The sequence below is a fragment of the Dreissena polymorpha genome, chromosome 8, assembly GCF_020536995.1.
Source record: "Dreissena polymorpha isolate Duluth1 chromosome 8, UMN_Dpol_1.0, whole genome shotgun sequence".
Taxonomy (NCBI): Eukaryota; Metazoa; Mollusca; class Bivalvia; order Myida; family Dreissenidae; genus Dreissena; species Dreissena polymorpha.
This window is the reverse complement of record NC_068362.1, coordinates 67,640,242-67,666,113: the sequence shown is the minus strand read 5'-3', so window position 1 is coordinate 67,666,113 and position 25,872 is coordinate 67,640,242. Positions and strand designations below refer to the sequence as shown.

The 25,872-nt window shown below is 36.3% G+C and overlaps 1 protein-coding gene and 1 long non-coding RNA gene across 2 annotated transcripts in view; both read right to left on the bottom strand.

Annotated features, from left to right (window-relative positions):
• LOC127841510 (uncharacterized) overlaps positions 1-25,872 on the bottom strand; it is a 113,977-nt gene that overhangs the window by 49,730 nt on the left and 38,375 nt on the right. Inside the window, exons 5-9 of the mRNA XM_052370381.1 lie at positions 5,868-5,920; positions 3,370-3,442; positions 2,454-2,506; positions 1,913-2,149; positions 366-590 (exon numbers count right to left, since the gene is read on the bottom strand). Coding sequence (XP_052226341.1) covers positions 366-590; positions 1,913-2,149; positions 2,454-2,506; positions 3,370-3,442; positions 5,868-5,920 — 641 coding nt within the window. The remainder of the gene's footprint in view (positions 1-365; positions 591-1,912; positions 2,150-2,453; positions 2,507-3,369; positions 3,443-5,867; positions 5,921-25,872) is intronic.
• Positions 16,544-18,486, bottom strand: LOC127841523 (uncharacterized). Its single transcript, XR_008031048.1, has 2 exons — positions 18,130-18,486; positions 16,544-17,984 (listed from the first exon to the last, which is right to left on the bottom strand). It is a non-coding gene; the product is annotated as an uncharacterized LOC127841523 (long non-coding RNA).

The following is a 25,872-nucleotide window of genomic DNA, read 5'->3' as shown; positions in this document are numbered from 1 at the left end:
TACAAATTTGGTAAAGGACCACCTAAAGAACATAGCTGCCATGTCTAGTTAAAATCCAACAAGTCAATTCAGCCAATGCAGGATGACAGACTTTTGATGGTGACTTGTAATAGCTTTTTCTCATGTGAGTAAAATATGGATTACACTCTTATAGCCCTATATTTTAACTTATTCAAAGAAATGTTAGGAATTGGGTTTACAATAAACAGGATTGTCAATAAATATTGCCAATTATTGAACTTAAATTTACTTTAAAGCTTCCAAAATTATGCTCTTGTCAAATGGGGGGCCAGGTATTTGCCAAATGAAAAACTACAATTCAGAGATATATAACTCAACGTTGGCAAACAAAGAAAATAAATTACCTCAAACATCAGATCTTGCTCTTGTCCATACACAGTAAAAACCACTGTTTCAATAGTAGAGCATACAGCCTCACCTCGATACTCCTCGACAGCCTGTAGCATGGCATATTTTGTCTCAAGGACTGGATATCCCAGTTTTCCCATGCCAATAGATGGAAAAGCAATTGATTTGCACCGTTTCTCGTCAGCATACATTAAGCACAGTTTCACAATGTCTTTCACATCCTGGAATAGATAGAGATAAACACTGTCTTATCCAACTATTAACATTAATTCTTTTTGAATATTGGTGGATACTATACATACAGGGTGGCTGTATAATATTAACAATTATCCATACTGCATATATATGTAGAAATCATACCTCTTATTAGATCTAGCATTCTGATAAATATTCAGGACAAATTTGATCCTGACTTTGCATAAAGGTACTTGTATAAACGGGTGATAGAAACAAGAGCTGACCCAAGACTTAAGTATTTTTCCACTTTGGCAGTATAATGTACATTTTCCGTCAGTCACCTGATATAATGATGATTGTAAACACATATTTTCTGGTGAATGTCTGTAATAGCTACAAAGCAATTTTTTTGCAAAATAAGACCAAACAATTTAGGCCATTAAAAAAAATGTGGCCATAACACAAAAAAAGATTCCTTTAAAAGTTAATGATAAGTTTCTGTGCGCTATTATGCAATAATAACCCTAAGATGGCATTTAAGGGCTGTAAGCTCCAAGGAAATTGTTGATTGTGGTGTTGCACTAATCATTAAGGTCTTTAATATGTTTGTTTTTCTTTCAATACCATTAAGTTGTTGATCTTATTAGTTTTAGTAAATGTTTAAATGTCCAAAAACAAGATCGCTGATAACCTGTAAACCTGACCCTTCGTTCAGGAGCAAATTTGAAACTTCATAAACATAATTTTTTTCAACTAGTTAAAGGAATGTAAATTCCACAATTGTGAAAAACAGTGTTTCTTTGAAAGTGGGTTAACTCCAGTTCCTTTGTAATCTGATGCATGTTCCAAAATTGAACATAACAATAGACTCTCAATGCGCATATAACAATGATAACAGTTTCTTGTTATTTCACTGAATATATAATTAATGGTGTAATGGGATTGAATTATTGTGTTTTTAGAAAAATAAGTCTCTAAGTATTGCAGGTCAGAGCTAGTAAACTTTGTCAATGATCTCCAATACATCTCTGAACAGATGTGTAAAGTTTGTAAAGTTTTATGCCCATGGTAAACATTAATGGTGAGATGTTGCATGTTTACCTCAACCAGAGCAGACATCCATGGAGAGGAGGTCTGTGGTGCCTTTAAATAGGTAAGTAGAATAGCTTGGACTATTTTCAGAATAGTCCAGAATTAACAATAGAACCTTGAGTATCCTTGTATGCTCACTTAAAAGACTGTTGCCCATTGGTATTATCCTTAATACAATAGATTTGAGGTAGTTTGGCTCAAGACTCACTAGTTACATTTCACAAAAATGATGATATAAAATGAAGATTACACTGATGAAAACATGGACACAAACCTTTTGAAATTGCGTCTTGTCAAAAACTGGCAACACACAGTGCACAATTATCCTTACACCACTCTTTGCCAAGTCCCCAGCACTGGTAACTGTACAATTCCTCGGTGGTAGCCCTTTTGGGCATAATTGATGGCACTCGTCCTGTATTTGTTTACCAGCACGCTCATAAAACAACTTGGAAACTTGTCCTTTTTGAAGGTCAAGAGAAGTATCTGCTGTGTTGACAAGCACTTCAACCTAAAGCAATATATGACATAGACATTTATAAGTTAGCAATATCCTTTAAACTATGTTTGAAGAACGTGATTGTGTAGTCTTTAGCAATTCTTTGCTGTGTCATACAGGGAAGTGGAATTTGCTATTAATTAAAAAGCCTTACGCTATACAAATAAATTCATGCTGTGGCAGCCAAAGTTTTACTTAGTCATAAAATATGGTATCAACCATTTGTAAGAAGTTTTAGTTATAGACATGCCGTATAGAAAATCAATTAATGCATATCTGCCTATTTAAATTATGAATCAACCATTGTTAAATATACCTCTTGCTGAAAAATGGATTCTTTCCTAATTTTCACTTCCATCTTATGAAGACCTGGATAAACAAAATAAAATCTGTAAATATAATCTGTCTATAATGTGTATGCAAATATCACATAACATCATATCTTCAAATTGTTGATTTTTTTTTTTTAAACAAGTGCTTTGATGACACTCTTACACTGGAACTTTGACTTTGAAATGTGGCATTGACCTTGGATCTAAGGACCTGGGTGTTATGAGCGACACTTTGGTTCATCATGCATTTCAATTCTACTTAAAATTTTATGAAAATCAATCCATGTTGGACAAAGTTAATTATGCCCTGGACAAAGTGTTATATGCCCATATCCTAAATTTCAACTTTGACCTAGAATTGTTACCTTGAACATGGACTGCTGAGAATCTGTCTAAATTTAGATAAAATGTCAGATGGCCATCAATGATAAACCATGTGTGAATGACATCATTTCCTAAATCTTCTTAATTTAAACTTTGACCTTAAATAACAAGCTTTAGGAATAGGAACTTGGTATTTTGCACTTGATAGTACTTACATCATATTGTTTCAGTTCAAAATGCATCCAATGCTGCAATATAAGGATTCTTTCCAAAATTTCATTGAATACATTAATGGATATAGAAACCTACTACGCAACCTTGGCACTATGTCTTAGTGTGCAAATCACTTTTGTAAAGTTATTAAAAAATCCATCAATGCTGGTGAAAGTTTGGTTGGGGTTTAACTCATCAATCAGTTTAAATCAAATACTATTTTGTTTGATATTTGTAAAGTTCTACAAATGCTTTATCAATAATTAATTCTTGACAGTTGAACTTGACCAAATGATGGAACATCATTAAAAATTTCAAACTGGATTATATACATGTACATCATGTAAAGGTTCTTCAACTTACCATGAGTAAGCAGCTCAGGTTTAACTTTCGTGTGGTGTTGGTCAAATAATTCATCTCTTTTTTTAACAAATTGCTGGACAATAAAAAAACATAAATCATTTTAAAACAAAAAGGTAAATAAATCTATATTAACGTTTCTGGTGACATGGTAAACAGAGCAGTAAATTCCAGTGTGTAATTTAACTTATTAAATGCCTTTCCAAAATGTTAACTAAGTACATAACCAGAGCTTTAACAATGAACAAGGGCTGTTTGTAAAACATGCATGCCCCCCATATGGGCTGTCAGTTGTAGTGGCAGCCATTGTGTGAATCCATTTTCTGTCACTGTGACCTTGACCTTAGACCTAGTGACCTGAAAATCAATAGGGGTCATCTGCCAGTCATGATCAATGTACCTATGAAGTTTCATTATCCTAGGCCTAATTATTCTTGAGATATCATCAGGAAACCATTTTACTGTTTCGAGTCACTGTGACCTTGACCTTTGACCTAGTGACCTGAAAATTAATAGGGGTCATCTGCCAGTCATGATCAATGAACCTATTATTTTTCATGATCCTAGGCGTAAGCATTCTTGAGTTATCATCCGGAAACCATTATACTATTTAGAGTCACTGTGACCTTGACCTTTGACCTAGTGACCTGAAAATCAATAGGGGTCATCTGCGAGTCATGATCAATGTACCTATGAAGTTTCATGATCCTAGCTTAAGCGTTCTTGAGTAATCCTCCGGAAACCATTTTACGTTCGAGTCACCATGACCTTGACCTTAGACCTAGTGACCTGAAAATCAATAGGGGTCATCTGTGAGCCATGATCAATGTACCTATGAAGTTTTATGATCCTAGGCGTAAGCGTTCTTGAGTTATCATCCGGAAACCATTTAACTGGTTCGAGTCACCGTGACCTTGACATTTGACCTAGTGACCTGAAAATCAATAGGGATCATCTGCGAGTCATGATCAATGTACCTATGAAGTTTCATGATCCTAGGCGTAAGCGTTCTTGAGTTATCATCCGGAAACCATTTTACTGGTTCAAGTCACCGTGACCTTGACCTTTGACCTAGTGACCTGAAAATCAATAGGGGTCATCTGCGAGTCATGATCAATGTACCTATGAAGTTTCATGATCCTAGGCGTAAGCTTTCTTGAGTTATCATCCGGAAACCATCTGGTGGACGGACCGATGGACCGACTGACCGACTGACGGGCCGACTGACCGACATGAGCAAAACAATATACCCCCTCTTCTTCGAAGGGGGGCATAAAAATAAGGTTCCGGTTTGGCATGAAAATAACATAAATTATTGATTGCATAATCAAGTGGGTATGTATTGTTAATGCGATGAAACTTCACTGTGATATGTCAGTTTCTGGTTTCTTCTGTTTAATGGTAAACAATAAAGAGAACACTTTCAAATTTGAAAAGACTGCCCTATATTGGTACTCATCCACACCTAGTAACAAAAGAGTTTTATGTCTTGGAAAATCGGACAGCCAATATGCTTTTAAGTGGGAATTCAGAAGTCTAAGTCTGACCATGTGTCTGACATTCTTCAATAAGATAATCTTTCAAAACTGATAAGTAGCATGTGTTTCTTTTTAACCATAGTTTAATATGTTGAATGGTATTATGTTCAAAAACTAAACAATAACAACAAAAAGTAACCTTGAGCAGGTGGTGCTTGTTACAGCCAAATGGAACTGTTCAAGTTCACTTAATTATATATCAGGCTTCAATTGCACATGTTTTACATATTGTATAATTGTTACAACAATGTTTCCAAAAATATTCAAATGAGTTACTGCCAGCTCACATATGTTCATCAGCAAGGAGCACTAACATGCTATTCGTGTATATTTATGACATAGTTGCAAGAGTGTGAGGGTTCAGACAGTTCAGTTTTAAAAACTTGTTTCCAAACCATTAAAGCATATGATCTTTGACATTTTGCCTCGCTACATCATAAGATGGTCCAAATATCCATTGACCCAAATTACATGTAACCTATCATTTTAGGTTAACCACAAACTGACAGGTGGATGGCAAAATGCACAAACTGTTTGACAGATTGGCCAATCACTATTATGTCTGCTACATTTTTTTTAACAAAATCAAAACCAAAATATGGAGGTACGCAAGGTCACATGCTGTCTAATATGTTTGTTACTTGAATGTCAGAGCTCAAGCAGTGATTCCTTTGACAATCACAAGTACAGATGGAAGGACAAACAGAAAACCCGGTAGGCAAACAAAGAATTTGAAATCTACATGCATAACTCAGCCTTGTTGCAGGTGAAAGTTATGGAACTTGGTCAGTGAACTCACACAATGACAACTTACATACACATGTGTGAATTATCAAGTTACTCATATGAGCATCTTTAAAAGAAACAAAGAATTGTTTTGGAGATAGTTTATAAAGATTGAGCAATAGATGTAAACATACCAATGAAGTCTAAAAACTTTTTTAACTAAAATGGGAAATATACCATTTGCGTAACAATTGAATCTTCATTTGTTTCTACAGCAATTCTGTGGAGTCCTGAAAAATGTAATAGAAATACTTTATCATAAAATAATTTTGAAAAAGATATTATAAAGAAGCCGAATATCAAATGCAGACAAACACAAAAATAGCTGTTCACAACTTTGATAATGCAAATTTAAAACAAGAGCCCCGCATAACTCGGGTGCCACGCTAGGCTGCGAAAGCTTGTCAGAATTTTTTTTTTTAGAGGTCACAGTGACCTTTGACCTAGTGACCCAACAAGAGATGTGTTTGTCAGAAACTGTCAATGCCCCCCCTACTGCGCCGCATTGAAATAAAATTCTATTTATCATTTGGCAGGTATAGAAATCATCTCATTTAAAGGTTATTACTTCCCTTGAATTTTGGTCCAATCCAACGGGGGGGTCAATTATGACCATGTCAGACATCACTGACAATCACTGACAACCAAGGCCTGTGGTTTTAAAGAGATCATAGCCAGAGTTGATTATGTATCTATGGACATAAGTCCACAGGTATGTAATGAACATCAAAGAAATTAAAATTATATCATTTACAAAAACTTTGACAAATCAATCATTTGGGTTATAAATAATCAAAATAATAATTCTGTACAGTAACTGTTAAAAGAACTTCAATTCTTGGTTAAGGGAAATATATAATATGAGATTTATAATTATATAAATTACTTCCCTTAAAAATAGTTGTCTGTAACAAATGTCTATTTTAAGTGGCAAATAATTATAAGCCACTACCGTGACTGTAGATTCACCACTCAAAATGTGCAGCTCCATGAGATACACATGCATGCCAAATATATAAAGTGGCTATGTTCAATATTGAATAACTTTCTCCCTTTTTAAAGCTTATTACTTCCCTTAAATCTGTATTTTTTACTGTAGACCGTAAAGGATGACCTTGACCCTTTACCATAATGTGTTTGTCAGAAACACAATGCCGCCTACTGCGCTGCTTTGATTTACTTAACAAAAATATATACGTGGGCAGGTCAGATAACTATGTCCATTTAAAGCTTATTACTTCCCTTGACTTTGTTTTTTCAACCCTTGACCTTGAAGGATGATGTTCACCTTGAAATTTTACCACTCAAAATGTGCAGCTCCATGTGATACACATGCATGCCAAATATCAAGGTGCTATCTTCAATATTTAAAAAGTTATGGCCAATGTTAAGGTTTTAGCACGACGCCTACGGCGGACAGCGGACGTTGGACGGCGGACGACGAGCTGGCTATGACAATAGCTCTGGTTTTTTCCGAAAACAGCCTCGCTAAAAATCAAGTTCAAATTTCACAACTCTGTATTTTTATAAAACCCTAAAGACCAAAGTACATCAAATTGCTCACCAATTACTGGTTATTATTTATAAACTTTTGTCTTGTGTTTTTTTAAAGTTAATACTTGTCAACACAATGGTAAATGATATAGTTACACACATTTAGACCTTGAATTAATCCATTTGTTTATTTGTTTACATTGGAATGTATGTGGCATTTAGTTTGACAAAATAATCATCTAATAAAACTGTCTGCATGTCTTTACCACATGTAATGTCAATATCTTTTTCAAGCGATTTGATATTGACGTCTTTGTTTTGTCTTAGAAGATATAGAAATATACTTGATGCATGTAATTTTGAACCTGTTTTTCTAAAAACACCAAGATACATCGTTCTAATTTCCTGCCACGCGTTATATTGGAGTCACAGTGTATCAGCTAAATATCTGAAAGCTTTGCATAAAATCCTCCAGAAAACGGCATACAGACAGATGGACACACATGGACCAACAGACTGACAGAGGGAAGTTTGACTGCTATATGCCACCCTACCGGATACATAAAAGTCAGCTCAATATCTGAAAGTGTTGCGCAAAAAACTCTGGAAAACGGTTATTATAGATAAAAAATTCTAAGTCCAAGGCCCAAAACTTCACAAAAAATCATTGGACCAGAATGAATTTCACACTTCGTCTACAACTCATGCAACAGACTGACAGAGGGAAGTTTGACTGCTATATGCCACCCTACCGGATACATAAAAGTGAGCTCAATATCTGAAAGTATTGCTGAAAATAACTCTGGAAAACAGTTATTATAGAAAAAATAGAAGTCCAAGGCCCATAATTTCGCCAAAAACCAATGGACCAGAACAAAATTTGACACTTCATCTGTAGGTCATGTAGGTAGACTCATGTACCAAGAAGCAGCTCAATATCTGAAAGGGTGGCGTAAACAACCTCGAAAATGGTAACATAGAGAAAATTTATAAGTCCAAGGCCCATAACTTCGTAAAAAATCAATGATTCAAAAGTATTTCACACTTCATCTGTAGGGCATGTATGTAGACTCACTTACCAAAAATCAGCTCAATACCTTAATGTGTTGCGTAAAAAACCTCCGGAAAACAGAATGCTTTGAAATAACTTTAAATAGGATCTGTAGACAATGCTACATACTGATTAAAAAAAACTTAGGCATTGCAGTTTCAGACACGAAGTTCTTCCTTAAATAAGTCTATGAGAAACTGATCACCACCAGATGAGGAAAAGTTTGACCCCATGGTTATAACTTGAGAACAAAATTCCTACAGGATTTCTATATATATATACCACATGCCAAACATGACAGGGTGAGCTTTGCAGATATATATAGAGAAAAGTTTCCCTTTATTAATCTATGCAAAATTAGTGATCTCAGGGGCAGGGCATTTCTTGAACTCTGCCGCTTTATTCGAGCATTATTTGAAAAGGCCCTCTAGATCCATGTACCAACAAGAGCTGTGTTTGCGAAAACACAATGTCCCCTACTGCTTGAAGCCATATATTTGACCTTTGACCTAGAAGGATGACCTTGACCTTTCACCCACCACTCAAAATGTGCAGCTCCATGAGATACACATGCATGCCAAATATCAAAATGCTACATGTATCTTCAATATTGCAAAAGTTATGACCAAGGTTAAAGTTTTTGGACACACACATACAATGACAGACAGCCAGGCCAAAAACAATATACCTCCGATCATTCTTTCTGGGGGCATAAAAATGGAAGCCTGAGGATTTTCTATTTCAGACAAATACAATTTAAGAAATATTCTCTGTATAAGTCCCTGTTAAACTTTTGACCCGTTAGGTGGGCAAGTTTTAACCAAATTTGCAGAATTTCAACAATACGATACAATGCTACATACTTAATATTAAATCTCAAGGTTTAACAATTTCTGAGATTTTTTAAGTTTCAATTTTTAAAACTTCCATTTAGCGCCCAGAGGCTTAATGAATTAACCAACTGATAACATTTTAACTATTTTCATAGCTGACTTAATTCCCGTTGAGTTTTTGCTAATTCTTTCCAGCAGCACGAAGGAGATATTGTTTGAAAAAACAGTTGGCACACAGACTGATAGACTCACACAAGCACACACAGATGAATGACATACATCATGGTTTCCAATAAGTTGGACAACACATTGTGCTCAGATGAGCTAAGAATGTATAGTAGCTATATAGGTCCATGTATATACCATCTTTTCTTTTTCATTATACAGACAATACCAAACTTCCATATTGATGTCAGACATTCGGTCAGACGGATTGACAAATTCTGTCAGACCGGATGAGTGTTTGTCAGACCAAACAAAAAGAGAGAAAACACAAAATGAAATGACGGTTAAACATAGTATTTATTTATATCATAATGACATATATCAAGTATGTACTACACTGTAACTCCAATATAGCGCGGTCAATGGGGTCCAAGCCGCGAAACAGCGTTATAACGGATCCGCGTTATAGGTTTTGAGCTCATTTACTGCAGGGCGCTATAAAAAAAACAGGTATAGAATAGCCTATAATATAGGTCATGTATATTGCCATGCTGTGTTGACGCAAATACATGCATATAAACCGAATCGTATCGATAACAGTATACATACCGCTTTTCTTATGTGCACATTTATCCGATAGTCCAATAAAATTGCAACATCACTTAAAAAATAATAATCTTGAACATTAATGACGATATATGTTTAAGAAATTCGTAAACACAACCGTACGCATATATGCCATTTTCAGAAGTGTTAAGAGTACAGTGCATTATGGGGCAGAGCTTTCATTGGACGAGCGACTTTAAATTTAGATTGAATGCAATACGACTCATGTACAAAAAATTGTTTTATTGCGTCATACACATGCAAAACACGTGTTTCCCGGGGACTTTCTGATACCGCGCGAAAGTGAAAGTGAAACTCTGTTAGCAATTACCGGTACACTGCGTTTGCATGTAACTAAATCGTCTGCATTATTTAATTTCTTATACACGAACTGAAAGATTAAATGACATAATACTACAATGATAATGAAATGACAGAAAAAGTTGTTTTATACTGTAGGCAGTATATTTCACAGCCGCTCATTTAATATAGTGAAACTGCAACCATATCAAAGTAAGAATGTTTCAATCGTTTTGAATTACTTTAATTGTATAACTATCCCGCTTGCTTTTAACTTATGGAAATTATCGCACTGAACCGCTCTGATGAGGAATACATGTAATAAACACTGACACGCGAGTTTTTCACACCTTTATTGACATTACACAACAGATTAACACCAATTAGCTGTCGGTGTTGTTTAACCTCGAGACGATTATAATCGGCTCAACGGACGGTTGAATAAAGCAATAATATCAACATGTGGTTGCCGCCATCTTTAAATTGTCTGAAAATACATGAAGTTGCATAATACGGATTTGAATCAGAAATCAAATGGAAGGTTGGAGAAAAAATGGGATCCAAGCACCCTCCGCGTTATATTGGATTCAGCGTTATAACGGAGCGCGTTATATTGGAGTTACGTTGTATCTAGTAATATCATAAAACAAGTATGTTACTATATATTACTAGATATTATCAGATATCAGAATAGAGATTGGAATTCAAATAATTGATTATCTTCTTCTCATTGTCTCCTTCCTCCTGAAAATCTGAACAGTAATCAATCTTGTCATCTTTACAGTATTGATAATTGATTTGTTGAGATTCTGCATGTCTACGACATTATCAGGTTCAGCAGTCTCCTGCTCATCTGGGGTACCTTCAATTAACAGATGATCAATCACCTGAGTCTCGACAGATTTGTTTTGCCAATATTCTCAATATAATAGTATCAGTACCAGATTTGGTAAGAAACCTCAGCGTATCAGGCAAATCTCACAATACAAAATACAAGAGGGCCATAATGGCCCTGTATCGCTCCACTGTTTTTTTGTGCGAAAAAAACGTGCAATGCACATGGGTTGAAATGTACTCAAGCATGTGAGGCCATCCTTAAAAATATGTTTGTTTGGCATAACCCGACCCAGGTAAATTTGGGTGGGTAGGTAGGTAGGGATTTTTTTTTTTTGTATTTTTTTTTTCTGACATTGAACTCCGACATATACCAAACTGAAAGGTAATTATCAAATAAAGCTCTAAGTCTTCTGCCTCATGAAAGGAAATTGGTAAAGATTTTTCTGCAATGTCCGTATCACGGCATGTGTATTTGTAAGTCTATTTTTTTCTATAAAGAACATCGAAAATATAATATAATCGACGAAAAATACTTTATACGAAAACGACAGTCCGAAAAATTGTACGCTTTCTGCACATGAAATAATAATTGCATATCGTTTGAAAGAAAATGAAAACAAGTAACTTAGCAAATACGTAACTAATATACTATTTGGTTGACATATTACTTTACAATAGCATAGTTTGTGAGTAAAAAACAACAAAGTAATTATAACATTTTAATTTTAATCAAGAACAGAAAGGTATAACATCTTCAACATGTACCTAATTATTTAATTATCATCCTTTAATTCAGATAGATAGTCGGTAGAAAGTTGTAAAGTGATCAGCTTAAAAATAATTAATTGAGTGTTACACCTCTTTTCATTTGCTTATTTTTATACGACTTTTGCCATCGGCCGTTATATTGTAGGCAGACGACAATATAAACTGTGTATTCCATTATCTGCACATGAATGACCAAATATTACCCGATAGCGAACTCAATGTTGATTGGCCAGCTACCATATGGGCTTCAAAACGTTCATGGAAACAAAGAGAAAAATAGTTAAAAAAACAACAATCTGGATTAAAATGGCGGATGTTTTCAATGAAATTTAAGGAGATTTTAGCATATTCGCAAATTATATTTTTCTTCAGCCAAATTTGCTATATTTTCGCAAATGGCGAACGACAGCGTGAGCCCTGTAATAGTGAGCATTTATTCCAGTAATAACATGATCGCAATGCTCCCGCTGTCGTTCCCCATTTGCGAAAATATTGGGAATTTGGCTCAAGAAATATCTAAATTGTGAAAATGCGAAAATCTGGTAAAATTTCGTTGAAAACATCCGCCATTTTAATCCGGACTGGTTTTCTATATTTGTCTCTTTGTTTCAATGAAAGTATTCGAAATTCGAACGGTTAACGAAACCCGGTATGTACTCGATTAGACATCGCTTGACCTTATTGTTATTGAAGTGCACATGGTAGCTGGCCAATCAACATTGAGCTCGCTTACACATGACATGACATTGTCGAATGAAACGTGAGAACGGGTGGAGCTATCGGATAATATTGGGTCATTCATGCGCAGATGTTGTATAATTTGAAAACACATTTAATATTGCCGTCTGCCTTCAAAATAGCGGCCGGTCGCAAATTCGTATAAAGAAATAAGCAAATGAAACAAAAACGTGACAATACCTGTCAATACATATGTCTAAGCTGACCGAATATTTACCAATCTGAATTAAAGAGTGATAATTAAATAATTAGTTATATGGCGATAATATTACACATCTCTGCCGATTTGCCGAATTGATTTGAACGGTGATAATTAATTAATTTGTTTTTTACTCCCAAACTATCCTGAAAGACAGCAACGTATTTTAATTAAAGGGATACAAGAAAAACAGGAGCGGTTTAATTGTATTTAAAGTCTAATTAATCGCATAAAAATAGGCGACTCGAATAAGTACCGGTACGCGTTTTGTTCATTGCTATTCCAGATATCCTTAAAAGAGCATTCAATTAAATGACGCAAATAACTGGAAAGGATAAAAAGCAGAAAGGAAAAATTTAGCGAAAAGAATTTTCGGCATGCAAAAAAAAAAATTCTTTGAAAAGTAACAAAAAAACAAAATTCAGTCGGGCCGATTTTAGTGGGTCGGTCGGGTTATGCCAAACAAAAGAATTTTTAAGGATGGCCTGACTTTCTCTTTCTATCCCTCATCCCACTGGGCGCTTAAAAGTTGGTAGGGTGAGCTTTTTTATATATGGAAAAAGTTACTACCGTGTTAACTAAACAGACTAAAAAGCCCGGGAATTGTTTCACAGGTCCTTTGCTTATAACGTAGGTACATTTATCTTGCCAAAACATATTGTCGTTCTTTCTATTTCACATATTTTTAGATGCTGAAGATCAAATCTACACATTTGATTTGAAACAGATTCACAAGACCCATAGGAATCAAAATGCCTCAACCCTTTACCAAACGACACATTTTGGACTTTCCCAATTTGAAAGAGGTTGCAGACGACAATGAAAATTGTAATGGAATAGGAAGGAATGAGCAATTTCTCCTTTTATCACAATTATTTATAAAGTTGTCAGCTACAAACCCGTAAAATCCTGTTAGTGTTTGGTTAAGGTTTAATTAATCTCTGGTTCCTTCTAAGAGCCTTTCACACATTTATAACAAATACAATACTAGCATCTTTCTTTGTAAAGAATCATCTCAAAATATAATTAACAACCCACACATCCCTAAGACCAACAGGCCTGAGAATATTATGATAATCTAAAGATTATATCTTTATATTTATAAATGTTTATAATTAAGTAATACATTTGACTTCTAAGATCAATTCATAACTTATTTTAAGAAAATTATAAAATGGTCAGAAATATATAGATCTATGGATCGTTGAGCAATTGAAAATCATATCCACAATTCATGAGTCACGATTCACAAATGAAATAATGAATCATTAGTTATTAAAAAGCAGCATATACGATAGTTAAGAACATTGCACTTCATTAATTCCAACACCTTCTCTTGGATACAAAGTTTGAGTTTACCATGCAGTATCATATATTGACTTTTCTTTAAATAATTATGTTCATGGAAGTTGTGTTTTAAAAATCAATTAGATATTATTAAACTGGTTTAAACACTACAAAAAAGACATGAAATTAACATGTCATCCGAAATATTTTTATCCGGATATATGTTCACTTTCAACATATTTAAATAAAACCCAACTTTTTTCAGTTTATAAGAAAAACATTCATAACACTTTTTCTTACTTCAATTCCTTTGTAAGCTGCAGTCACCATCTGATCTAAAATGGCACTAAATGACAGGGTTTTATCTAATGTTTACAAGATGTTGTTGTTGTTGGTCACAGACACACGGCCGCAGTAATCTCCCCTGGTAAACGTCATAGGTTCAGTTTAGTGACCCTTGAGGCAGGGTCAAATTTGATCCCAGGGGAATAATTTGAACAAATTTGGTAGAGGACTATTAGATATCACTACACACCAAATTCAGTAGCCCTAGGCTCTATAATTATAAACAAGAAGATTTTTTCAAGTTTGCACAAAATAGGCCTTATTTAAGCATATGTTCATTTTTGTGACCCCCAGGGCAGGGTCAAATTTGTCCCCAGGGGCATAATTTGAACAAACTAGGTAGAAAACTATTAGATGTCACTAAATACCGAATTTGGTAGAAATAGGCCCAATGGTTATAGACAAATAGATTTTTAAAGTTTGCACGAAATGGGCCCAATATAAGCATATGTTCAATTTTGTGACCCCTGGGGAATGATCAAATTTGGAAGCCCTATGCCATACGGTTATGGACAAGAAGATTTTTAAAGTTTGCACAAAATAGGCCTTATATAAGCAAATTTTCAATATTTTGACCCTTGGGGCAGGGTCAAATTTGACCCCAGGGGCATAATTTGAAGAAACTTGGTAGAGGACTATAAGATGTCACTACACACCACATTTGGTAGCCCTAGGCCCAATGGTTGGGGATGAGATTTTTAAAGTTTTCACAAAATAGGCCTTATATAAGCAAATTTTCAATTTTTTGAACCCCTGGGGCAGGGTCAAATTTGACCCCAGGGGCATAATTTGAAGAAACTTGGTAGAGGCCTATAAGATGTCACTACATACCAAATTTTGTAGCCCTAGACCCAATGGTTATGGACGAAAAGATTTTTAAAGTTTTCACAAAATAGGCCTTATACTAGTATAAGCAAATTTTCAATTTTCTGACCCCCAGGGCAGGGTCAAATTTGACCCCAGGGGCATAATTTGAACAAACTTGGTAGAGGACTATAAGATGTCACTACATACCAAATTTGGTAGCCCTAGGCCTAATGATTATGGACGAGAAGATTTTTAAAGTCTTCAAAAAATAGGCCTTATATAAGCAAATTTTCAATTTTTTGACCCCCCGGGGCAGGGTCAAATTTGACCCCAGGGGCATAATTTGAACAAATTTGAAAGAGGTTCACCCCAGGAACATTCCTGAGAAATTTCATCAGAATTAGACCAGTTATTTAGGAGAAGAAGATGTTTAAAGAAAAAGTTAACGCACGCACGGATGGATGCACAGACGGACGCACGGACGGACGCACACAGGACCATGACATAAGCCCATGCTGGCCTCTGGCCAGTGGAGCTAATAAAGACACTAAAATTAGTTGTGAAATAATCTTTTGGAAAGAAGACAACAATATTTTGAAAAGGAAATCACCTGAAAACAATTATTCGTCAACGTTTTTTTCGCTTCGCAATGCTGTTTACATTGAAGACAATTGACCTCTGACATATGCGAGCACCTTGCTGCATGGTCACGGCTCTCGCATTTTGCGAATTGACATGCACATATGAGCGCGGAACTAGTACTTTATAAATATCTGTTTGGAAATGTCCAGACGCTGTCACGGAATATACTGAGTTGCAACAGTTTGTATTTCAGATACATTGGAACACACTCGGCAAATTCCGTCTCTACGTTCAGAATATTTTACGAATAAAGTATCGCGTGATCCGAGTTTTTTCGGAAAATAACGCATATAACCGAACATGTGCAAGCTATTCTTATTGGAGGACACAAATAGATCGAAAACATAAAAACGACACTGGTATTAACGTATTTAGTTCTACATGTTTTGATGGCAAATATTGGAATCCCACGGAGCATCAGACGATGAATATTAAAGATATTTATTATATTTTTTGGAGTCGGACATTTTGGCCCGACGGAATTGCAAAATCGATCCGACCTTGTCATAATCTGTCAGATATGTCCGTCGGTCCGAGGAAGTTTGGTATTGTCTGCGTTATATCGTTTTTCGTTGTTCTTATTATAAAACAACATACGAAATGTATTTACCTCTTCAAATTTTGTTTCAATGTTCATTAATCAATAATTAAAACTTGGTTCCGTTTACCATTCTTGGTTTGATATCATGGTAAACATAAAAACAATAAAAGCTGCGCCATGAGCGCATGATACGCCCGTCGTTCGCCAATGAAGTAGTAAGGTAATAAATAACCCTTTGAATCATTTTTTTACTTCAGTTTATTTGTATTTGAATACATGGTTTATTTTATAAGTACATGAGCATGGAAATCACGAAATTTTGACGAACAAAGTCCCATAACTCTGGAACGACAATTCAGAATTCCGTCAAAAACGAAAGGGGATCAGGGTTTATCAATATTAAGATTGTGTTAAAATTTGAAGAAAATCTGTCAAAGGATATTTGACGTAGCGTACGACATTAACAGACGGACGGACGGACGGACGGACGGACAGACGGACGCGGGGTATACCATAATACGTCCCGTCATAGACGGGCGTATAAAAAATCCATCGGGGGATATTTGAGCTACGGTAGGATACATGAACAACAATAACATTTAAGGTCACAGTGACCTTGACCTTAGAATGAATGACCTTGAAATGACCAGTGGTCATCTAAGTGTGCTTGCAAACCTTCATGTCAAGTTTGAAGACTCTATGTCCAAGCATACCAAAGTTATAACAATTTTAACATTTTAACATTTAAGGTCACAGTGACCTTGTGTGACCTTGACCTTAGAATGAATGACCTTGAAATGACCAGTGGTCATCTAAGTGTGCTTGCAAACCTTCATGTCAAGTTTGAAGACTCTATGTCCAAGCATACCAAAGTTATAACAATTTTAACATTTTAACATTTAAGGTCACAGTGACCTTGACCTTCAAATGAATGACATTGAAATGACCAGTGGTCATCTTCTAGTACTGGCCAATCTTTATTTCAAGTTTGAAGACTCTAGGTACAAGCATACCAAAGTTATAACATGAAATAAGAACTTTAACATTTTTACATTCAAGGTCACAGTGACCTTGACCTTCAAATGAATGACCTTGAAATGTCCAGGGGTTACTTACTAGTTCTGGCCAACCTTCATGTCAAGTTTCAAGACTCTAGAGCTACGGTAGGATACATGAACAACAATAACATTTAAGGTCACAGTGACCTTGACCTTAGAATGAATGACCTTGAAATGACCAGTGGTCATCTAAGTGTGCTTGCAAACCTTCATGTCAAGTTTGAAGACTCTATGTCCAAGCATACCAAAGTTATAACAATTTTAACATTTTAACATTTAAGGTCACAGTGACCTTGTGTGACCTTGACCTTAGAATGAATGACCTTGAAATGACCAGTGGTCATCTAAGTGTGCTTGCAAACCTTCATGTCAAGTTTGAAGACTCTATGTCCAAGCATACCAAAGTTATAACAATTTTAACATTTTAACATTTAAGGTCACAGTGACCTTGACCTTCAAATGAATGACATTGAAATGACCAGTGGTCATCTTCTAGTACTGGCCAATCTTTATTTCAAGTTTGAAGACTCTAGGTACAAGCATACCAAAGTTATAACATGAAATAAGAACTTTAACATTTTTACATTCAAGGTCACAGTGACCTTGACCTTCAAATGAATGACCTTGAAATGTCCAGGGGTTACTTACTAGTTCTGGCCAACCTTCATGTCAAGTTTCAAGACTCTAGGTCCAAGCATACCAAAGTTATAACAACTTTAACATTTTTACATTCAAGGTCACAGTGACCTTGACCTTCAAATGAATGACCTTGAAATGTCCAGTGGTTACTTACTAGTTCTGGCCAACCTTCATGTCAAGTTTCAAGACTCTAGGTCCAAGCATACCAAAGTTATAACAACTTTAACATTTTTATATAGCTACAGTAGGACATTCAATGAAATCACGAAATTTTGACGAACAAAGTCCCATAACTCTGGAACGACAATTCAGAATTCCGTCAAAAACGAAAGGGGATCAGGGTTTATCAATATTAAGATTGTGTTAAAATTTGAAGAAAATCTGTCAAAGGATATTTGACGTAGCGTACGACATTAACAGACATACGGACGGACAGACGGACGGACGGACAGACGGACGCGGGGTATACCATAATACGTCCCGTCATAGACATAAACCGAGTGGCACTGTTCAAAGATTTATAAATAAACATGTTTATTTATAGATCTTTGCTCTGTGCTGCTGTCTTGGGGAGGTAACTCATTCGTGGCTTTAGCACGTATTTTTTTCCCTTACATAAGAATAAATCAATTATTATGATCAGCATGGCTTCTTTCGTGCATTTTTGGGGTAGGAAAAGACATGCAGTAAGGGAAGAAGACATGGATATTTTCAGTTGTTTTTCCAGGTAATGTATCTTTCCAAATGGAAATGATTATAATTTTGACATCTTAATGTTTCCCAACGTACCGGTATTTCATGTCGATCCAACAATATGCATAGGGCGATAATTAGCCTCTAATGACACTTCTTGTTATTTGCCCCTATACTATGTAAATTAAGTACTCATTTTACAAAAAAACTCGTATAAGTCCTATAATCAGGGGGAGGTCCTTACATTTTAAAAGCTGTAATACCCCTTTCCCTTGGTCCTGTATTCCAATTAGTATTACCCATTAGACCTGCATGACGTTTTAAGAAGCACAATAATCGTATACTGCTAAAATGTCCCCTATGTTTTACTTTTAATATCACCTTACATAATAGAATGTTAAAGTTGTATTGCCAATATTGAAAGAAAGAACAGGACAAAAGGAGAATAAACAAGAGATGTGTTTTTCAGAAACATTTATGCCTCCTATTGCGCCGCTTTCATTTATTTTATTTTTTTATCATTTGGCACATACATATCATTTTTACAAGGGAAGTAATATTTTTAAAGGGATATAATAAACAAGGGACAAAATTGTCACAAAACCAGGTTTTCAATTTGAAAAAAAGTGTGATAAAGGGAGACAATTCAAAATGTGCATTGTTACCCCCTTGTGTAACATTTTATCTATTTTTACTCATGGCGACCTTGATTTCAATTTGAACAAGGGACAAAATTGTCACAAAACCACCAGGTTTTCAGTTGAAAAAAGTCTGATAAAGGGAGGCAATTCAAAATGTTTATTGTTAACCCCCTTGTGTAAAATTGACCTTGAATTCAATTAGAAAACAAGGGCTGTTTGTAAAACATGCATGCCCCCCCATATGGGCTGTCAGTTGTAGTAGAATCCATTGTGTAAATACGTTTTTTGTCACTGTGACCTTGACCTTTGACCTAGTGACCTGAAAATCAATAGGGGTCATCTGCCAGTCATGATCAATGTACCTATGAAGTTTCATGATCCAAGGCCTAAGGGTTCTTGAGTTAACATCCGGAAACCATTTTAGTGTTTTGAGTAACTATGACCTTGACCTTTGATCTAGTGACCTGAAAATTTATAGGGGTCATCTGCCAGTCATGATCAATGTACCTATGAAGTTTCATGATCCTAGACCTAAGCATTCTTGAGTTATCATCCGGAAACCATTTTACTGTTCCAGTCACTGTGACCTTGACCTTTGACCTAGTGACCTGAAAATCAATAGGGGTCATCTACCAGTCATGATAAATGTACTTATGAAGTTTCATGATCCTAGGCCTAAGCATTCTTGAGTTATCATCCGGAAACCATTGGTGGACGGACTGACTGACGGACCGACCGACATGTGCAAAACAATATACCCCCTCTTCTTCGAAGGGGGGCATAATTATACCATCTGCACTCTCTTGACAACAGCTTTTATATTTTATTGGCAATGTCAATGAAGTTAAGTTTATTTACTCAACACTTTTAAAAGACTATGCTGTAAAGTTTTTATGTTCCTTCAACGTTCTTGCTGCATGCTTGAAATACTTCAGGCCAAAAACAAAAATAGGTCCATTTCAGGTCTCCAGAACTTGTCTCTCATATTGGCGCCGACCCTCAACTTTGTATTGGGGTCGCAAAAAAAAATTAAATAAAATAATAAAAACAATTGTTCATTTTCGTTCATATAAGATGTAATATCAAGCAAACAAAGCATATATATACCTGTATTTCTTATAATAAACTTTAGTAGCCTTCCATTCTAGTACCCGAAAGACAAAAAAAGGAGATCCAAGGAGACCCCAAACGGACCTTTTTTTTTTTTGGCCTCAGTGACAATATGTTGGCAGTATGAATTTTTAGACAAGAGGGCCAAGATGGCCCTAGTTCGCTCACCTGAGAGGAGTCAGTTCATTCAATCTTTACCTAATGTCTAACATGACCTAGATATTGACCAGACAAACATCCTGGTCAAGTTTCATCATTATTGAACCAAAACTCTGGCGTAGGGAGTGTTTTTGTTTTTGTAAGATTTGAAATGGTGACAATATATTTTGAGTTGACCCCCCAAACATCAAACTTTGCTTACAAGGATTTTGTATAATATAATGAAAATTTGGACAATCTAATTATGGCATTAATTATGTGATTTTGCTCATCATCAAACTTGACTGAAATCTTTCAGCAACTTTGATAAAGAATGCTTGAGAAATGTGAATGCTAGAGTGTTTACAAACAAAATGTGGACGGACGGACAGCGGACAAAGACCAATCCTAAAACCTCACCTGAGCAATCAGGTGAGCTAAAAAGTGTGTTTCACCGATCTGAGCCATTTTCCAACTTGTCCAATAAATCAATTAAACCAATGTATTGACTAAGTTTCACGATGATTAGGCAAAAAATGTGACTTCTATAGTGATCGATCACAAGGTTTCTCTCTGTATAGTCACATAAGGAAAACTGCCCCACCCCCCCTAGTAGCCATGTTTATTGACCCATCGGGACCATTTGCAAACTCATCTGAGATATATATAAAACAAATCTATTCACCAAGTTTCATGATGAATGGGCAAAAATGTGACTTCTAGAGTGTTCACAAGCTTTTTATTACTATATAAATATAAGAAAACTGCCCCCCCCCCCCCCCTGGCAGCCATGTTATTCAACTGACTGGAACCATTTTCCAACTCAACTCTCATATCAAGAAAACAAATGAAAATTGGGCAAAAAATGTGACTTCTAGAGTGTTCACATGTTTTCACTATATACATATAGAGAAAAATGCCCCGCCCACTGGCGGCCATGTTTTTTCACCGATCTGGACCATTTTCGAACTATATCAATAAAACCAATGTTTTGATTAACTTTCATTATGATTGGGCAAAATTGTGACTTCTTGAGTGTTTACAAGGTTTCTCTATAGCCATATAAGGAAAACTGCCCCGCCCACTGGCGGCCATGTTTTTCAATGGACCGGAACCACTTTTAAACTCAACCAACATATCATTAACACAGACATATAGACAAAGTTACATGAAGATTGGGCATTAAATGTGACTTCTACAGTGTTTACAAGCTTTTTCTTTTTTTTTTTAACTAGTGACCTAGTTTTTGACCCAGCATGACCCAGTTTCAAACTCGATCGAGATTTCATTGGGACAAATCTTCTGACCAAGTTTCATGAAAATCGGACTATAAATGTGGCCTCTAGAGTGTTTACGAACAAATGTGGACGGACGGACGACGGACAAAGACCGGTCACAAAAGCTCACCTGAGCAATCAGGTGAGCTAATAGGATGACATATGCCCCCTATATACGCTTTGATAGAAGTTATAGCATTTTTCGAAACCTAAACGCAGATTTCGAAAACCTAATGCGGACCCAAAGTTCAAGGTCAAGGTCACAGGGGTCAAAATTTGTGTGCGTTTGGAAAGGCCTTGTCCATATAAGCATGCATACCAAATATGAAGGTTATATCTGAAGGGACATAGAAGTTATGAGCATTTTTCGAAACCTAAATGCAGATTTCGAAACCTAAACGCGGACCCTAAGTTCAAGGTAAAGGTCACAGGGGTAAACAATTGTGTGCGTATGGAAAGGCCTTGTCCATATACACATGCATACCAAATATGAAGGTTATATCTCAAGGGACATAGAAGTTATGAGCATTTTTGGAAACCTTAACGCAGATTTCGAAATCTAAACGCGGACCCTAAGTTCAAGGTCAAGTACACAGGCGTAAAATATTGTGTGCGTAAGGAAAGGCCTTGTCCATATACACATGCATACCAAATATGAAGGTTATATCTCAAGGGACATAAGGTTATGAGCATTTTTTCGAAACCTAAACAGATTTCGAAACCCAAACGCGGACCCTAAGTTCAACGTCAAGGTCACAGGGGTAAACAAATTTGTGCGTATGGAAAGGCGTTGTCCATATACACATGCATACCAAATATGAAGGTTATATCTCAAGGGACATAGAAGTTATGAGCATTTTTCGAAACCTAAACGCAGATTTAGATGGAAAGGCTTTGTCCATATAAACATGCATACCAAATATGAAGGTTATATCTCAAGGGACAAAGAAGTTATGAGCATTTTTCAAAACCTAAACGCAGATTTCAAAACCTAAACGCGGACCCTAAGTTCAAGGTCAAGGTCACAGGGGTTAAAAATAGTGTGCGTATGGAAAGGCCTTGTCCATATAAACATGCATACCAAATATGAATGTTATATCTCAAGGGACATAGAAGTAATGAGCATTTTTCGAAACCTAAATGCAGATTTCGAAACCTAAACGCGGACCCTAAGTTCAAGGTCACAGGGGTATAAAAATTTGTGCGTATGGAAAGGCCTTGTCCATATACACATGCATACCAAATATGAAGGTTATATCTAAAGGGACATAGAAGTTATGAGCATTTTTCGAAACCTAAACGCAGATTTTGAAACCTAAACGCGGACCCTAAGTTCAAGGTCAAGGTCACAGGGCTAAAAAAATGTGTGCGTAAGGAAAGGCCAAATATGCAGGTTATATCTCAAGGGACATAGAAGTTATGAGCATTTTTGGAAACCTAAATGCAAAGTGTGACGGAAAGACGGACAGACGGACAGACAGAGAGACAGACGGACGGACAGTCCGATCACTATATGCCCCCTTCTCTTCCAAAGGGGGCATAAAAACATCCAACCTTGAATAACAATTAACACAAAAATGAAACACAACTAGAAATGGCGCGGCAGACCTAGGTGTTTGACCTAGGTGTGCCCCAGGGTTGGTAATGGGGCCATGCATAGCTGAGATTGACCGTATTGTCATAAGAGAAGTTCATCATCAATTAGAAGTGAATTGGTGTAGAAATGAAGAAGTTATAGTAAAAGGCAATTTTGGGTGGGTGTGACATATGTGGGCAGGGCGCCCCAGGGTTGGTAATTGTGCCATGCATAGTTGAGATTGACCGTATTGTCATAAGAGAAGTTCAGTATCAATTTGAAGTGAATCGGTGTAGAAATGAAGAAATTATAGTAAAAGGCAATTTTGGGCGGGTGTGGTCTATGTGGGCGGGGCCCCAGGGTTGGTAATGGGGCCATGCATAGTTGAGATTGACCGTATTGTCATAAGAGAGGTTCAGTATCAATTTGAAGTGAATCGGTGTAGAAATGAAGAAATTATAGTAAAAGGCAATTTTGGGTGGGTGTGGTCTATGTGGGCGGGGCGCCCCAGGGTTGGTAATGGGGCCATGCATAGTTGAGATTGACTGTATTGTCATAAGAGAAGTTCAATATCAATTTGAAGTGAATGGGTGTAGAAATGAAGAAATTATAGTAAAGGCAATTTTGGGTGGGTGTGGTCTATGTGGGCGGGGCCCCAGGGTTGGTTATGGGGCCATGCATAGTTGAGATTGACCCTAATGTCATAAGAGAAGTTCAGTATCAATTTGAAGTGAATCCGTGTAGAAATGAAAAAATTATAGTAAATGGAATTTTTTGGTGGGTGTGGCCTATGTGGGCGGGCGCCCCAGGGTTGGGATTGGGGCTATGCATAGTTGAGATTGACCCTAATGTCATAACAAAAGTTCAGTATCAATTTGAAGTGAATCCGTGTAGAAATGCAAAAATTATAGTAAATGGAAATTGTTGGTGGGTGTGGCCTATGTGGGCGGGGCGCCCCAGGGTTGGGAATGGGGCCATGCATGGTTGAGATTGACCGTATTGTCATAAGAGAGGTCCAGTATCAATTTGAAGTGAATCGGTGTAGAAATAAAGAAGTAAATGTAAAATAATCTAAAAAAATGAGTGATAATTTCTGACGCGGCCCCACCCCAACCGCTATAACTTTTGACCCAGGGGTCAGATCAAAATTCCAAATAGTGCAGGGTCGCACATATGCTCATAGCTACCATGTGTGTAAGTTTCAAGGTTCTAGTGCTTTTAGTGTAGGAGGAGATAGTGGCCAGGACGGACGGACAGACAGACGGACGGCGGAGATAACCACAATATCCCCACCTTTTTTTCAAAAACCGGAACCACTTTTAAACTCAACCAACATATCATTAAGACAAACATTTTGACAAAGTTACATGAAGATTGGGCATGAAATGTGACTTCTACAGTGTTTTTTCTTTTTTTTGACCTAGTGACCTAGTTTTTGACCCGGCTCGACCCAGTTTCGAAATCGACCGAGATTTCATTGGGATGAAGCTTCTGACCAAGTTTCATGCAGATTGGACGATAAATGTAGCCTCTAGAGTGTTAATGAACAAATGTTAACAGACCGACGGACGGACGACGGACAAAGACCGGTCACAAAAGCTTTTACTTGGAACGAAATAAGATAGACCTGTACGAAAGAAACATCTATGAAAACAATTACTTATTCTGAAGATATATTTATCCGTCATGACCAGTAAATTACAAAATAATTCCTCTGTGAATTCTAACTTTGCGCTGCTGCATTTCAAATGTGGACTAATTAATCTACTGTTTAAACACATTTTTAATAGAAAACTGCCTCTCAGAAGGTAAAGCCTCATCATTTCTGACGATGACAGAGTGAGGCATATGTAAAACACAACCTTGAACTGTATGACATCATATGAAATAATTGAATTATTTTGTTGATGTCGAATGAACAAGACATATTGTTATTTAAATTTATTTTCGTATGTGTGATTTGTTTATGCAATAATACGAAAATACACATTTTTTCCGACATGATCATCTGCAGGCGCTTTCAAAATCTGTTCCTGCGCACTCGGGCAGGAACGGATTTTTCGAGCGCCCGCAGATGATCATGCCCTTGAAAACGTGTATTATCCCTGTAATGAATAATAACAACCCATGTTGTAAAATCAGTTGGATTTATCAAAATGAATAGGCAAAAAAAAATTGTGAATCTGCTGTTCAAAGACAAAGGGCAAAATGGACCATGCAGACACAAAGAAACAAAAACATAATTTTTTGTATGAATTGGAGGAGAAGCGAATCCAACAAACAACAAGCAAATTCGTAGAATTGATATCACCCGCAACATATGCTTTGTTTGAGGATGGGTGCAAATCGGATGGATGAACATACTGACAGATGGACGGACGGAGGACAATAACTCAAAACTAAGACAGAGGAAGGTTCTTGAGCCTTAAAAATTTAT